This window comes from Erythrolamprus reginae, chromosome Z, assembly GCF_031021105.1.
Source record: "Erythrolamprus reginae isolate rEryReg1 chromosome Z, rEryReg1.hap1, whole genome shotgun sequence".
NCBI classification, from domain to species: domain Eukaryota; kingdom Metazoa; phylum Chordata; class Lepidosauria; order Squamata; family Dipsadidae; genus Erythrolamprus; species Erythrolamprus reginae.
In genome coordinates this window covers 128,078,579-128,093,175 of record NC_091963.1, presented here as the reverse complement: position 1 = coordinate 128,093,175, position 14,597 = coordinate 128,078,579, and the positions used below count along the sequence as shown (strand labels likewise).

General features: G+C 38.7%; 1 protein-coding gene across 4 annotated transcripts in view; it reads left to right on the top strand.

The window, feature by feature from the left end:
- Nucleotides 1-778: 778 nt before the first annotated feature.
- The window catches only part of LAT (linker for activation of T cells), a 33,928-nt gene continuing 20,109 nt past the window's right edge, over nt 779-14,597 (top strand). For 3 of the 4 annotated variants that reach the window (XM_070728093.1, XM_070728094.1, XM_070728092.1), the window contains exons 1-3: nt 10,429-10,637; nt 10,781-10,808; nt 13,969-14,021. In XM_070728093.1, coding sequence (XP_070584194.1) covers nt 10,529-10,637; nt 10,781-10,808; nt 13,969-14,021 — 190 coding nt within the window. In that variant the 5' untranslated portion in view covers nt 10,429-10,528. Of the gene's footprint in view, nt 2,125-10,428; nt 10,638-10,780; nt 10,809-13,968; nt 14,022-14,597 lie in introns of those variants that run through there. The other variant, XM_070728095.1, reaches the window with a different exon arrangement.

Here is a 14,597-nt window from a genome sequence, read left to right as displayed (position 1 = left end):
CACGATTGGAATGCAGTATATGGAGGCAGTATCTACTGAAATCATAGCAGTTGTCTCCTTTGGGCAGCCTAGATAGAAAAGCAAGACAGATTAGCAACATAATTCAGCATTCAGTAGCAATAGCATTTAGACTTATATACCGCTTCATGGTGCTCTACAGTCCTCAATGAGTGGTCTACAGAATCAACATATTCCTCCCCAATAATCTGGATTTTAGCAACCTCAGAAGAATGGAAACCTGAGTCAACCTTGAGCTGGTCAGGTTTGAACTGCATTCCAACTACTGTGCTACCAATCCTCAGGTCCAAAATAATATTTTCCTTGAAACAGATTAATGTTTGACTTGTTAATCATTTATCACTTTTGAACTTTTTTTCAGTTTGAATGCTGTCTTGACCTTCCTTTGATATCTTGAACTTGAAAGGCAATGTTAATTTTACAGATATTTGGTGAATCCTTTACCTGAATCATGATCATTGTGGCTTGCTGTTTTGAATTTCAGGTGGGGTGGGAGATAAGGGAAAATCACAGAATGCCATGTGTAGATAACTACTGTAAGATTGGTGCAGAAATAAGAGGACATGATTAGCTAAGACTGTTTCTGGATTTGCAGTTTGGTGCAAGTAAGAAGCAGTATAGCGTTTCAATCCTGGTAAGTACAACTTTTTTTTACTGATCTCACTGATACATGAAATCTTATGAAATAGACACTGCTGTTTGCAAACTTTATATAGAGTAATCAGAAATGCATAATGCCTTTCATTACTCAACCATTTTTGCATATTTGAGGGGAGGTGCATGCTAAAAAGTAATTATGCATTTGGCATAATACCAAATTAAAAAGACAAAGACAGCCCTTGTGTCTGTCTATCCCATCTGCATAAGTAAATGACACTCTAAAAAAAGTTGGGTAGTGTGAAGGAAGCCTTTTTTAAAAAACAAGCAATGATAAGAGAGGATATAATTTGTTCCTTTGCCTTGGATTTTTATGCAAAGAGCAGACTTACAATGACCACTTTGTATACTGGTACATTCGGATATATGTATTAATAAAACATGAAGCTGCTTTATCATGTTTACTTTGTGGTGTCTTGTCTTGATTTTACTGTACATCAGAAGACCTTTTTTTCCTGAAATCTGTAATCGTTTTCCTCTTCCATTGCCCAAAATGTACAGTCCAGGAAACCTACATAGGATTTAATGCCAATGATCATATAAACTTGGCCTTTGTTCTTACAGCCATACCTTGATAAAATGATTCTTGCATTCATATATAATTTGTCTCTTAAATATTTTCTCTCAGAATTCCTTATGAGATAGATTTTGTATTTCTCTAATTTGTGTCCACTGCTGCTTTTATATTGCTATCCTATACAAAGTGGTTCAGAACCTTATTCGAAAACCTGCTTATTTTGTCCATCCAATATAAAATCTGATTGAAGCAGGGGGGGAAAGGGTTTAAAGAATGCATTTCAGGTTTCTGTTGAAAATCTCTTATTTTCACCACTTTTCAAAGATGAAAGGTTATCATGTTTCAATGTTTTAAGTCTTCAAACTTTTCTGTTTCACAAAAAGAGCACTCTACTTTAAATATTTTCTTTAAATTGACTTTTGCCTTTTAATAAATTTTTATATCGGGCAGGGGTCTGGGATAGAGATTTACTTTTGCAGAAAATATCCTTATATCCATAATATATTTATCTGCTGGGGGAGGGGCAATCTGAAAAAAGAGTAGGAGGTGCATTTCAAATTTATCACATACAAATTGTTATCTAAACTTACAAGTGAGAGTGTTTGGAAAGTACAGTCACAATTCCCCACCTCTGCAATCTGAATTATGATCTGGTGGGCGATTCAGAACTTCCTAGGAAATTGGTGACTGGGATGAAATAAGTCTTGAAATCACCCCTTCATGCTATGTATATTCCTGAAACCTCTGAATATGGTATTGTGTGATTCCTCATGCCTCCCCCACCCCTCCCCATGTCATGCTTTAGTGCATCTGCCCTGTGACTTCCTGCTAGTGGCTGTAGTACTTCCTTCCTGCCGGAACGATCAAACAGCGCATCATCTCTGCTTTAGCAGACAAGCCTTCATCCAGATGTGGAAATAGAGACTCTAGATGTGAGTTTACACAAGGGGGAATTGAGAAAGGGTTGGAGGGAGGTGGAACAGCTGCTGCCACAGTTGTGTCGATTACATTTTCTATGATGCCAAACTGTAATTTCCTGGGTTCTTCTTGAGAAAGGAGTGGAATTTCACAAATTGAAGCCTAGAAAGTGAACTAGAGTTGGGAGGTAAGAAAGTGGAAACAACAGAGGAAATTATAATGCGACAGACCATAGAGCAGAATGAACGGAAAGGGAAGTATGTCTTTTCTCTGTGTGTTTCCCTACTTTCTCTCTTGATACTGTCTTTTTTTCCTACCTTGATATCTCATATATTTCCTTAATTCTCTCAATCTGGTCAAAGTTTGAAAGTTGGGACGATGGCAGGCTCTGTTAAAGGAGAGGTTAAAATAAATGAATGATTCCCTTTAAATTTTAACCTGGGGGAGGGTATCCCATGCTACCCTTCCTATATTATGATTCTTCCCAGTTCCCACTAACAAGCCCTCTTGCAATATTGGTGATGGACCCCTAAGATTATAGCTCTCTTCACCTGATGCTAGAGCTCCAGACAAGTGCCGAGGGCTGAACAGGTGTTTTACAGTATGGCATTGTGTAGTAGAGTAACAGTGCTCTCTACTTCAGATGTCTTCTGTCCCCCCCTCTCTTTTCTCCATTCCAAATACTGAGCTCTCCTTTTTGAATAGATTGCCTCCGCTGCTTTTAATTTTTTCCCCCAAGTAAGGCTATCTGATCTTGCATTCGCAAGGCTGTAACTGCACTCCCTCACAAGGCAGCCACAGAACTCTGCAAGATTGATTTTGCAGGCGCCCAAATCCGGTGTTGGCTCAGCGTTACTGATGTGACTCATCTCTTGTGTTCCTCTGCTGTTCCCATACTTTTTTTAAATGTTGAAATGAATAGGGAGGATTGATAATCTTTCTAAACAAATAAGAAGTTTTGGCTTCTTCCTGATTTTTTTTAAAAAAGTATCTCTATGTGGGATAGGCTTAGAATATCTGCAAGGCACAGTTATTATAGCATAACTCAATAATAAGTTCTAGTCTTTCTTTAGAGGCTGTTTCTTGGTCTAATTTGTCTGTATCTGGCAGACGTGCATCTTACATACCTCAAGGTCCTTAACCTCCCTTCCCTCTTTGCTTGCCACCTGTCTGTTTTCCTCAAGGTCACACCCCAGATTCTCTACATCGTCTGCATCCTCTTGACTTCCAGTTGTATTGACATGTAACTACATGTGTAGTCCTCAACCTATAACCACAATTGCGCCCAACATTTCTCTTGCTAAGTGAAACATTTGTTAAGTGAGTTTCGCCCCATTCTGCGACTTTCCTTGGCATCATTGTTAAGTGAATTACGCAGCTGTTCAGTTGGTAACATGGTTGTTAAGTTATCCTGGCTTGACCTTGGTTCTCAGAAAGTCAAAAAAGATGATCCCATGATCCCCGGACACTGCGACTGTTATAAATATGAATCTGTTTTCAAGTATTTGAATTTTGATAATGTGATCATGGGGATGCTACAATGGTCATAAATATGAAAAACAGGCACGTGATCACCTTTTTCGACCTTATGAGAAGCAAACTTGATGGGAGAACCAGATTCACTTGACATCCAGGTTATTAACTTATCAACTGCAGTGACTCACTTAACAACTGTGGCAGGAAAGGTTATAAAATGGGGCAAAACTCACTTGATAAATATCTCACTTAGCAACAGAAATGTTGGGCTCAATTGTGGTCTTAAATCGAGGACTACCTCGACCATTCATATCCGCATCTGACTTTTAGCATGGGTTCATATAATGTAACTTGCAACCGCCATAGTAAAAGCATGAATAAATGTAATTTTAATGCGTGATTTGTGGTTTAGTAAGTTGTACAAAGTCAGCTTGGAAAATCTGTTCTACTTATTGTGTGCTTATCCCATCATAATGTGCTAGCGGCCACAAGGTCAGCTTCCCTACCGCCATCATGTGTTGTATTTGGGATCCAATTCCCAGAACTTTTAGCCAGCCTAGCCAGGAGAGCCAAAGGAGTTCCTGGCTAAGGAACTTTTTCAACCTTGGCAAGTTTAAGATGCCTGGACTTCGATTCCCAGAATTTAGCCACATTGGGCTAAAGTATTAAACATGGATCTCTCTCCTAATTCAAGTTCCTTTTCACCCTGAAAATGCCTTCAACCAGTTGTAGAATGTAATGGAAAGAAATCCATGGACAGCATATAGTCAAAGGGTTTTAAAAAAATTTAAGCCATAAAATCTGTTTAAAAAAACTAACTTTCTTTTACTTCTAACACTCTTGATTTTTAATATCTTCAAAAAAAGTCTTAAAACTTGATTTCTTTACATTTTTCTTTGTCCCTTCTCACAAAATTTTTTAACAAGCCATTTTTGTAAATCCAGAGTGTCTGGATTTTGTAAATTTCTTTTTTATGTCCAGTGTAATATCTTTTTCCATGACATTCTTGTAGCCTGTCATTTTAAATTCATGATGAAATTATTTTCAATCATGTCAGTTTAAATTTTTGCTTTCCTGTAACATCTTTTAAGCACAGTCCATCTATAGAAACATACATTTTTAAAATTAACTTCTGGATCCATTCTTTAAAAATATGTCCAGTGTTAAAATAGCTTGTTTCATTCTATATTTGTAAATCAAATTGTATTTCTGATGGTTTTAATTGTATTCATTAGATCCTTTAAGTTTCCTCTAATGGCCAATTTTAAGTCTTACTCTTTTTAATAATTCAAAACAAAAACATTTTTCCACTGGAACTATTCTTTATAATTAAATCCAAAATCTTATTTCAAACTTAACTAAACCCTTATTTGTGACTTTCTAAGACCAAATTTTTAATCACTGTTTTACTTGTGTGCCTAAAGCTTTGATTTATATACAGGTGAACCTTGATACTCAACTATTTAGAAGCTTATCAAATTTTGCAATGCATTTTGATGCAACAATTTTGTCCCGATTCTCATTGTTTGCTTAGTACTCAATGCACAAACTAGAACAGTGATGGCAACCCTTTTTTCCCTCGGGTGCTGAAGGTGTGTGCATGCCTACTGTTGCATGTATGCAAGTGCCCACATCTATATGGCAATGCCCCTCTCGCACATCCCGCCTCCTGCACATGCATTCATGACCTCTCTGTTTTGGCCTCCTTTCCCCAAATAGAGCTGGAAAGGGGAGAAAGCTTCCCTACCCCAAACGGTGCTGTGAGGGAGGGAAAAACCTCCTTTCCCCAAACAGCTGTAGAGATCTGGGGTGGAATCTCTAGAGATCTGGGAAGGCTCAGGCTGCAGAAAGTGAGGAGAAAGCATGCATCTGTCTGATCCAAAAATCAGCTGGCCAGCGGGAGGCATTCACACGTGTACAGTGGAGTTGAGCTGGTCAACAATAGTGGCTCGCTATTCATTATTCCTGATGGGAAAAAATTGTTTGGTATCTTTGGGGTATATTTGTCAAGCAATTTCCAAAAGGAATTAGGAGGTGCAATGTCCAAACCCAGTATCCTTTCAAAGGTGCTGACCACAGATTGAACAAGATGGCAATTCCCTTGTCTTCCGGAGCTCAAACACACTGGAGGCTGCTACATTACGGCATCTGTATGATGATTTCCTCTCCTTAGGAGAGGTTTCAAAGGATACACTTTTAATTCCACTGCAGTTGTTCACCTGGCTTTTCATGGAGCCATCTTCTTCTCCAGATGTCCTTTCTTTCCTCTCCAGATGTAAAACTTTACATTTGCCTTGACATTCAATTTGTTGTTCGGCTATGTCTATTATTTGTCCATCTACCTCTGTATCCATTTAGCATTGGCATCATGAAATCACACGTTGTCCTTTTCTCTATTAGAAGCCCATTGAAGTTTGTTGTCAAATGCTTTGTTGCTAAAGATAAGTTTCTATGTGTGTTACATTCTTGTGTTCAATTATACTGATAGTTCTCTAAAAAAAAACTGGTTTAATTTAGCAGATGAACAATGCTGTTTCCTGCCAAGCAATGCATTCCCCCCAAATATTTGAAATTGCTTAATAAAATAACAACCACTGTTTTTCAACTGGAAAATGGTTACAAAGGAAAGTGGAGAGAATGCTTTTCTACTGGTGGAGGAAAGAAAATGCATGCACGCCTTCATGTTTGTGCACGCGCGCGCACACACACATTCAACTCCTGGGTAAATGATGGTAATGAAGTATAATTGTAAAGTTGTGGTGAAAGAATGGAGAAAAATTCTTGCCGGCAAAAAATTCCATGAAAATCCCTAGTCCTTTGACATAGTTGCAGTAGCTCATTTATAAAGACCTTTTTTTGAGGATTTTTGCTTTTTTAGTGATAATTATGTGCTTTGCCTCCTTCCATGAAATGTCTGTGGAAACTATGAGATTATTTAGATAGCTTCCCAGCCTGATGAATTGGAGACTGAGAACTACTTCGCTACACACCAAAATGACTATATCTAATGGCCTAGAGCAGTGATGGTGAACCTTTTTTTTTCTCGGGTGCGGAAAGAGCACTACCGTGTGGTATCACACATGCGTGAGTGCCCACACCCACAATTCAATGCCTGGGGAGGGTGAAAACAACTTTCCCCACTCCCCGGAGGCCCTCTGGAGGCCGGAAAGGGCCTGTTTCCCAACTTTTGGTGGGCCCAGTAGGTTCGTGTTTCACCCTCCCCAGGCTCCAAATGTTTCCCTGGAGCTGGAGAAGGTAAAAACGCCCTTTCCCGTCCCCCCGGAGGCTCTCTGGAAGCCAGAAATGCCCTCCCAGAGCTGGCCTAGAGGGAGAATTGGATCTGGAGGTGAAAATAATTATTCCTTAGCAAATTTCCCTGGAAGACAATTCCTTAATGTGGCAACGTTTCATACTGTTAATTGTGGTTATTAGCTAGAATGCAAATGTGGACCCCAATACCTGTCATTTCATATTGAGAACTGCATTCAAAATTTGTTTTTGCAATTATTCCGTCATGGGGCTCTCTTCCATTTTAAATATACTCTTATTTTCAAAACAGCATCTCCTGATCTGTGCCAACTATTCCTCTAGAGATACATTTTGTTGCAGAAAAATAACTCTTTTTACAATATTGTGTGGTTGGCTATGTTTCAGTTGGAAAACCACTGCCTCACTCACTCTCCCCTTTCGTTGCACCTGGTTATGTGGTCTCCCTATCTGCTGTAGATGTTGTGGGGAGCTCTATGATCTTTCAGTGATTGTGAAGTATTACCTTCTAAAGGCAGCCACTCCCACTCCTTCCCAATGCCGACTTCCTCCTGCGAAGATGCTGCAGAGCAACATTACATGTGCTCAAAGGCACATTTGCACTTTGCAGCCTGACACCTCACAATTTCAAACAGCCATCAGCGTCTTTGGGATGCAGTCCACAGAGCCTCTCCCAAAGTTTTGCCTGTCAAATGTGCAAATGGCAGAAATTAAGGGTAGTCCTTGACCTGTGATCTTAATTGAACCCTGATAATTATGGTCATAATTTTTGATGGTTGTAAAGTTGATTACATGACTGGACCCATTTTTACTACTTTTCTTGTGGCGATTGTTAAGCAAACGCCATGGTTGTTCAGTAAACTCAATGGTTACTGTGAAACAGTTTTTTGCTGGAAACCGTAAGTAAATGCCAGTTTCTGGCAAAAGTGCTATAAATTGCAATCACAGGACACTGCAACAAGTCATAAATGGAGGGGGAGGGGTGTTTGATGTCAGAACTTTGAAACCGGATCGTAAGTCTTTTGGGGAGAGGGGTGTGTGTCTGTCATACTTTTGAATGGACATTAAATGACTAGTCGAAAGTGAACCTGTACCAAATATATAGCAATAAATCAGACTCATTGTTTTTAATTTTGCTTAATCGTAGCCATATCAAAATGTTGCTTCAATTGATTATTATAAAGTGCATTTTCCCCAGCTTAACCCTCAAAAGTCATGGTCGGCCCAAAGGCTGCTGTGGTTTTAGCTTTTAGCTGTTCTGAAGAAGATCATGTGCTTAGAAATACTTCCCTAAGACTGTTCCTTGGAAGGAACTTAAGCAAGTATCTGCCTAAGAAACATGGGAAAAAAATAATTTATCCCAGTGCTTTGAAAATTATTTCTTTCTCCCCTCAATTGATGCGTCTGCTGGCATTTGCTTATGGACAGGAGTTTGGAACTGATATGTAATAAGGCTGCATTGGCTGCCGATCAGTTTCCGGTCACAATTCAAAGTGTTGGTTATGACCTTTAAAGCCCTTCATGGCACTGGACCAGAATATCTCCGAGACCGCCTCCTGCCGCACGAATCCCAGCGACCAATTAGGTCCCACAGAGTGGGCCTTCTCCGGGTCCCGTCAACTAAGCAATGTCGGTTGGCGGGCCCCAGGGGAAGAGCCTTCTCTGTGGCGGCACCGGCCCTCTGGAACCAACTCCCCCCGGAAATTAGAACTGCCCCTACTCTTCCTGCCTTCCGTAAACTTCTTAAAACCCACCTTTGCCGTCAGGCATGGGGGAATTGAAACATCTCCCCCTGGGCACGTTTAATTTATATATGGTATGCTTGTGTGTGTGTCTGTTAGTATATGGGGTTTTTTAAATCTTTAAAATTTTAAATTGTTTGATTACTTATGATTTGTTTCTACATGTTGTGAGCCGCCCCGAGTCTTCGGAGAGGGGCGGCATACAAATCCAAGTAATAAATAAAATAAATAAATAAAAGGCTACACAGATTCAAAAGCAAAAAAAAAAAGCTTTAAATCTCAAATCAGCTGCATCTTCTCCACAGTAACAGCAATTCAGTTTTAAGAAAAGATCCATTTGGTTTAAGAAGTGGCAGACATGTTATGTGGACCTTGCTTACTTCTTACTCATTAAAATGTGAAAAGGAAGACTTGATTTACTCCAATTATCATTTATGTAAAAATTCCAGTTTACTTTTTGTTTAAAATTGGCCAGAGAGTTTTCCGCATTTTGAGAAAAGTGTGAAAATAAATAGAATAAGTCCTAAAGTTCTTAACATAACCTTTTAAAAAATAATTCCCCAAAGAAGCATCATCTCCCCCACCCCCCTTTTCGTCCCTTTCTCTTCATATGATCCCATTAATTTTGCATCAGTATCTCATCTGCTGAAGCCTGAATGTTCCTAAATATGTTAGGAACATAGCCTGGATTTTTTTTAAAAAATGCCCATCTTACAATTAATTTGCACTGGATTTAACAATTTCTGCATTACAACAATACATTGAATCATAAATTAACCAAAAAAGCCAATGAATGAAACCAATATGAATATATATCCCAGGATAAGGATGTGAGATCGAATTTGTGTAGCTCATTAGGACCAGATATTTTGTCTTCTGAGCTTTTGGGTTCATGCTAGAGCCCATCTTCAGGGAATTTCTCTCTGTGTTTTGGAACATTACCAGAACAGTCCAAAGCTCATATTCCAGTAGAGAGAAGTTCCCTGAAGATGGGCTGCAGCATAACTCCGAAAATCTGGAATAGTAAATCTCTGAGCCTGGTCACCAGCCCAAATCCAATCTCAAAACAAACCAAGTTTATCCCACATGGTAAGCCCTTCTCTACAACGGAAACTAAACAAAATGCTATGATGTACAAATGACATAACTAGGAATTTTTCTAATCTGATTAAATCATGTGAATTCAGTCCATCTTATTCAGCTTCCCAACATCTTCCTCATTTTTTCATTTCTCCAACAATCATAAAGCAAGAATATGAAAGCCACGTCAGCTTTGAAGCACATGTCCTCTCCTCCACTCTAATTGGCTGCTTGTGGACTTTCTACTCGTGAATGTGGCTTCTGATTTTTCTAACAAATGTCCACCGTTTTAGAATTGCCATTCACCTGACCAAGCCAGTTTCATCTAGTTGTTAGGGCACCAGATTAGAAATCAGAAAATAATGAATTTCAGTCTTGATTTAGGCATGAAAGCAGACTGGGTGATTTTGGGCTAATCCCTCTCTCAACCCAACTAACTCACATGGCTATTGTTAAAAGTAATATTCTGTGTGCTCACCACATTGAGTTATTAAAATAATAAAGGGGAGGGAAGCAAGGAAGGAAGGATGGACGGACTACTTCAGATAATCTACGCTGTATCCTTAGGCACCCTTCCTTTTTAAAATTCCTTTTGTTTTGTGTTTCTCCTTAGTGTTAAAAATTCCAAATGCTCCCCAAACTTAATTTAGAATAAGAAATGTTACACAGATTGAATGCCACAGAAGGATATAAGAGAGAAAAATGTTTATATTTTGCTTTATATCTTACCCCTAATTTGGTTATTTTTCACAGGGCTGTTGATATGTTCCACTAGCCTGCTCAATGCTATATTTCACTCTGGATTCTGCTGCCATCCCAAGTCTCCAATCTCTACCGTCAGTTTGCAGGTGGCATGGATATCTTCCAAACGGGTGATTTCTTCTGGATGTTGGCACTTGCAGTCCCAATCCTGGTGGTTCTATTGGTACTGTGTACCGATTGTCGTGACCCTGATATAGACAGTTAAGTCTTGCCCTCCCTGTTCCTAAAAAGGTTATTTTGGGGGAATAGCCCCCAGTTCTTAAATCCTTTATGTCTTTCATCTCAAGACAAATTGTAGGGATTTCCTAATCTTATTGGTGTATCTGTTTCTTTTTCTGAACAGCACCTGCTATTGATGACTACCAATACAAGTGAGTCCATTACTGTCTTATCTTGGGGCAAAATAAAGAATGGGAAACCAGAATTCGGGCAGATTTAGAAAGTAGAAGTAAAATGTGGTCTTAGGAACAACTTTGTTTGTTTGTTTGTTTGTTTGTTTGGTTGGTTGGTTGGTTGGTTGGTTGGTTGGTTAGTCAGTCCAATACACAATAATGCGCTTATGTACGCCCCTGTTAGGAATCTGGAGAGGTCAACCGTGGATAGTCTAAGGGTAAAGTGTTGGGAGTTAGGGAGTCCGGTAATGAGTTCCACGCTTCGACAACTCGATTACTAAAGTCGTATTTTTTAGAATCAAGTTTGGAGCGGATAATATTAAGCTTGAATCTGTTGTGTGCTCTTGTGTTGTTGTGCTTGAAGCTGAAGTAGTCTTTGACAGGCAGGACATTGCAGCATATGATCTTGTGGGCAATACTTAGATCATGTTTAAGGCGTCATAGTTCTAAGCTTTCTAGACCCAGTATTGTAAGTCTAGTTTCGTAGGGTATTCTGTTTCGGGTAGAGGAGTGAAGAGCTCTTCTGGTGAAGTATCTGGACATTTTTGAGGGTGTTAATGACTGAGATGCGGTAAGGGTTCCAAACAGATGAGCTGTATTTTAGGATGGGTCTGGTGAAAGTTTTGTAAGCTATAGTAAGTATTATTCTACTTTTGTGTGCACTGCCCCCATTAAATACACACTCCAAATGTTATGGGGTCACCCTGAAACAGGTAGCAATCAAAGAATCTAAAGAGAGGCCATAGCTGTTTAATGCTGCACATTCCTTGAGTATTTCATTCAACCTTGCCATCTTCCAATTTAAAATAGTGGTGAGGTAGCAGATGATAAACAAGAAAGCTGAAAACCACAGCGTGTCTTTTATTTTTACTTCAGCACTTCCACAACTAAAAAGGTTTGAAGGTGTATTGAGATGCCCTTGTGAGTGTTCCAAATTTCAAGAGTTTACAGCTTGGGTTGAACCTGTTTAATTCTTATCTTGAAATCCCTTACAGAATAAATAAACAGACACAGGCTTGGCCAATATGCAGCCATTTTATCAAGCTGGATTATTGACAGTGTTTCCTCTGATAGGGAAAATTATAAAGGTTATAAAATCCATACAAAGCAGTGCCAATGACAAAAGCAAAATATATTACCAAACACACAACATCTAAAGCATTTCAGCAATAATGTAACATAACAAAGGAAGCAGCAGCAGTGAAGAAAACCTATGTCAAAGTTGAATGCAGTTCTGGAAAGATTCCAGAAAAGTACTTTATTATGACTGTTCTGAGAAGCAACTATTAAGGCTGTTTTTTAAAAGGCCATCAATTGTTATAAATTGGCTCAGCTATCATGCGATTTGTTTAATTTCACTTAGCACCTTGTTTGGACCCTGTCATTATAATTGTAATCCATGGTTTATTGTTTAGTGTGTTATGCGAACTCACTCAGTACTTATTCAGGAATTCATATTAAGCAAGTATGGCTTAATTGTGAGTGACTCGTGTCATAATCTGACAGTTTAAGCTGTACCGTTTGGTAGCATCTCAATGGAGATGCATGAGTAAATGACTGGTTAAAGGTATTTATTATACAGAAATACATCAGAAGGGGACATTCTGATTTGTATTTGTCCATTGCCCTTAAAGTGATACAACAGTCAGGAACAGTCTTTGAACCTATTCTTTTGGATGAGCTGCTGCTATGAATATATAGCTTGATTCAAAGTGTATTGCAATATGAATACATTTGATCCCTGAGTGTTTTTTCCTCCCTCATTGCACAGTACAGTACTTGGAATGAATCAGAATTATGTGAAATATCTTGTGGCTATATTTTGGCTTACAACGGGTCTCCTGTAATTCTTATCACAGGTAGTTGCAAAATATGGCTCCAATTCCTGTTTCAAACCAAAGTACAGTACTGGTATTTTTACAATATTGCTTTCAGCAGTGGTGTTTTGTTCCAGGACTGATTTGAGTTGCTGTGTCCTGATAAAAAAAAGAACAAGGCAGTTATAATTCAACATTCTTTCAAGGACATTCAATGCGGGTTTTCTTTATAGCTTGTAATTTTAAAAAAAAGTTCTCAGAATTTGCAAGTCCTTAATGAACAAACTTAAATGTGTCATGAAGAAGAGTTTTTGACAATCATAGAGGAAAATAGACAGCAATGTTAAATAGGAAGATTAAAATATAAATTTAATGAAATTATATTTCCAACTTGCTTAGTTTAGCAGCATAAGACTACCAGTGGAAATATTTTTCTAATTTAGGCAGAGAGAGGCTGGATTCACATATCAAAGTGAAGCATGACTTGATTACATCTCACATTGACTAGGTTCACACAACATCCAGCTATTAATCAAGATTTTTAATTTTAATTTAATTAAGAGAAGATTGAACTGCCACTTGACTGGGATACTATAGGGTTCCTGCTTGGGCAGGGGGTTGAACTCGATGGCCTTCATGGTCCCTTTCAACTCTAACAATCAATCAATCAATCAATCAATCAACCAACCAACCAACCAACCAACCAATCAATCAATCAATAAATAAATAAATAAATAGACAGACAGATAAACAAACAAACAAACAAACAAACAAACAAACAAACAAACAAACATTTATAAATTGCAGTGGTTGGATTCACAAAGTGAATATGATTGTTGGTATTGGGTATCTCTTTATTTTTTGTATATTATTTTTATGCTAACTGCTCAGTTACTGTGGGAAACTGTAATCGTACAAATTGATAATTGGATAAAGCAAAAAGAAAGGAAAATCACACCATACTTGGCTTAGCATGACATATAGATTAAGAGTGGCAGCTGTAGCTCAGTGAAATAGTGCGGGAGCTCTGCATGTAGAAGAAGCCAGGTTTATTCTTTGGTTCCCCTGGATATTTGTGGGAAGTGCTTCTATTTTAAAGCTTTTGCAAGCAGAAGCAGCAGCATTGCCAGCTTTGGTGTCAGGTTTGCAAAGGTTCACATAGATGCCATGGAATGATGAGCAAATCACTCGACACAGTCTAGAACAGCTGTAAAAAGATTCTCACGATGACTGCTGAGTAAGGTAGTTGAAAAATGATAAATGCATCTTTCTGATTTATGTTCTTTAGAAAATAGACTCTGAATGTTTTGTTATTCTCACAGGCCTTCCACTAATGCTCATTCCCAGACTTTCAGACTGTTGAGGCGTCCTCCTTGTAAGTAGGCCTCAATTTTGCCATATTTCAAAGCTGACCAGTTTAAGTGAGTTTCCAACGTTACCTCTTCATTGCCTTTTTTTTTGAGATTTATGGTTTAAAATTTGGGGAAGTGGATCCTCCATCTCAGGATTCAGTAGCCCTGCTGCTAAACTCTCAGCTTTATTATTATTTGAGAGTTTAATCTCTCAGCGTTACCATTCTCAAGCCGTGATGCCTTCCATTAATAGTTTTCAATGTAAGATGCCACCAGTGTCACGAAAGTGGCATTTGATGCTGAAGGCTGTAACTTACTGATGTAGTAAAGTATTTGAAGGTGTTTGAACCTGGTTTTAATTCGGACAATCCGTTCCTCAGATGTTCAAGCCAACATTTTAATATTACATTATGCGGTTCATCTGTTCATGAGCTTTTTCTTTTAGCACCCCGGGGTTATGTGTATTTATACCAGCGATGGCGAACCTTTTTTGCTTGGGTGCCAAAAGAGCGTGCACACATGCTATCGCACATGTGTGAGGGCCCACGTCCATAATTCAATGCCTGAGGAGGGAGAAAACAGATTCCCCTGCCCACTAG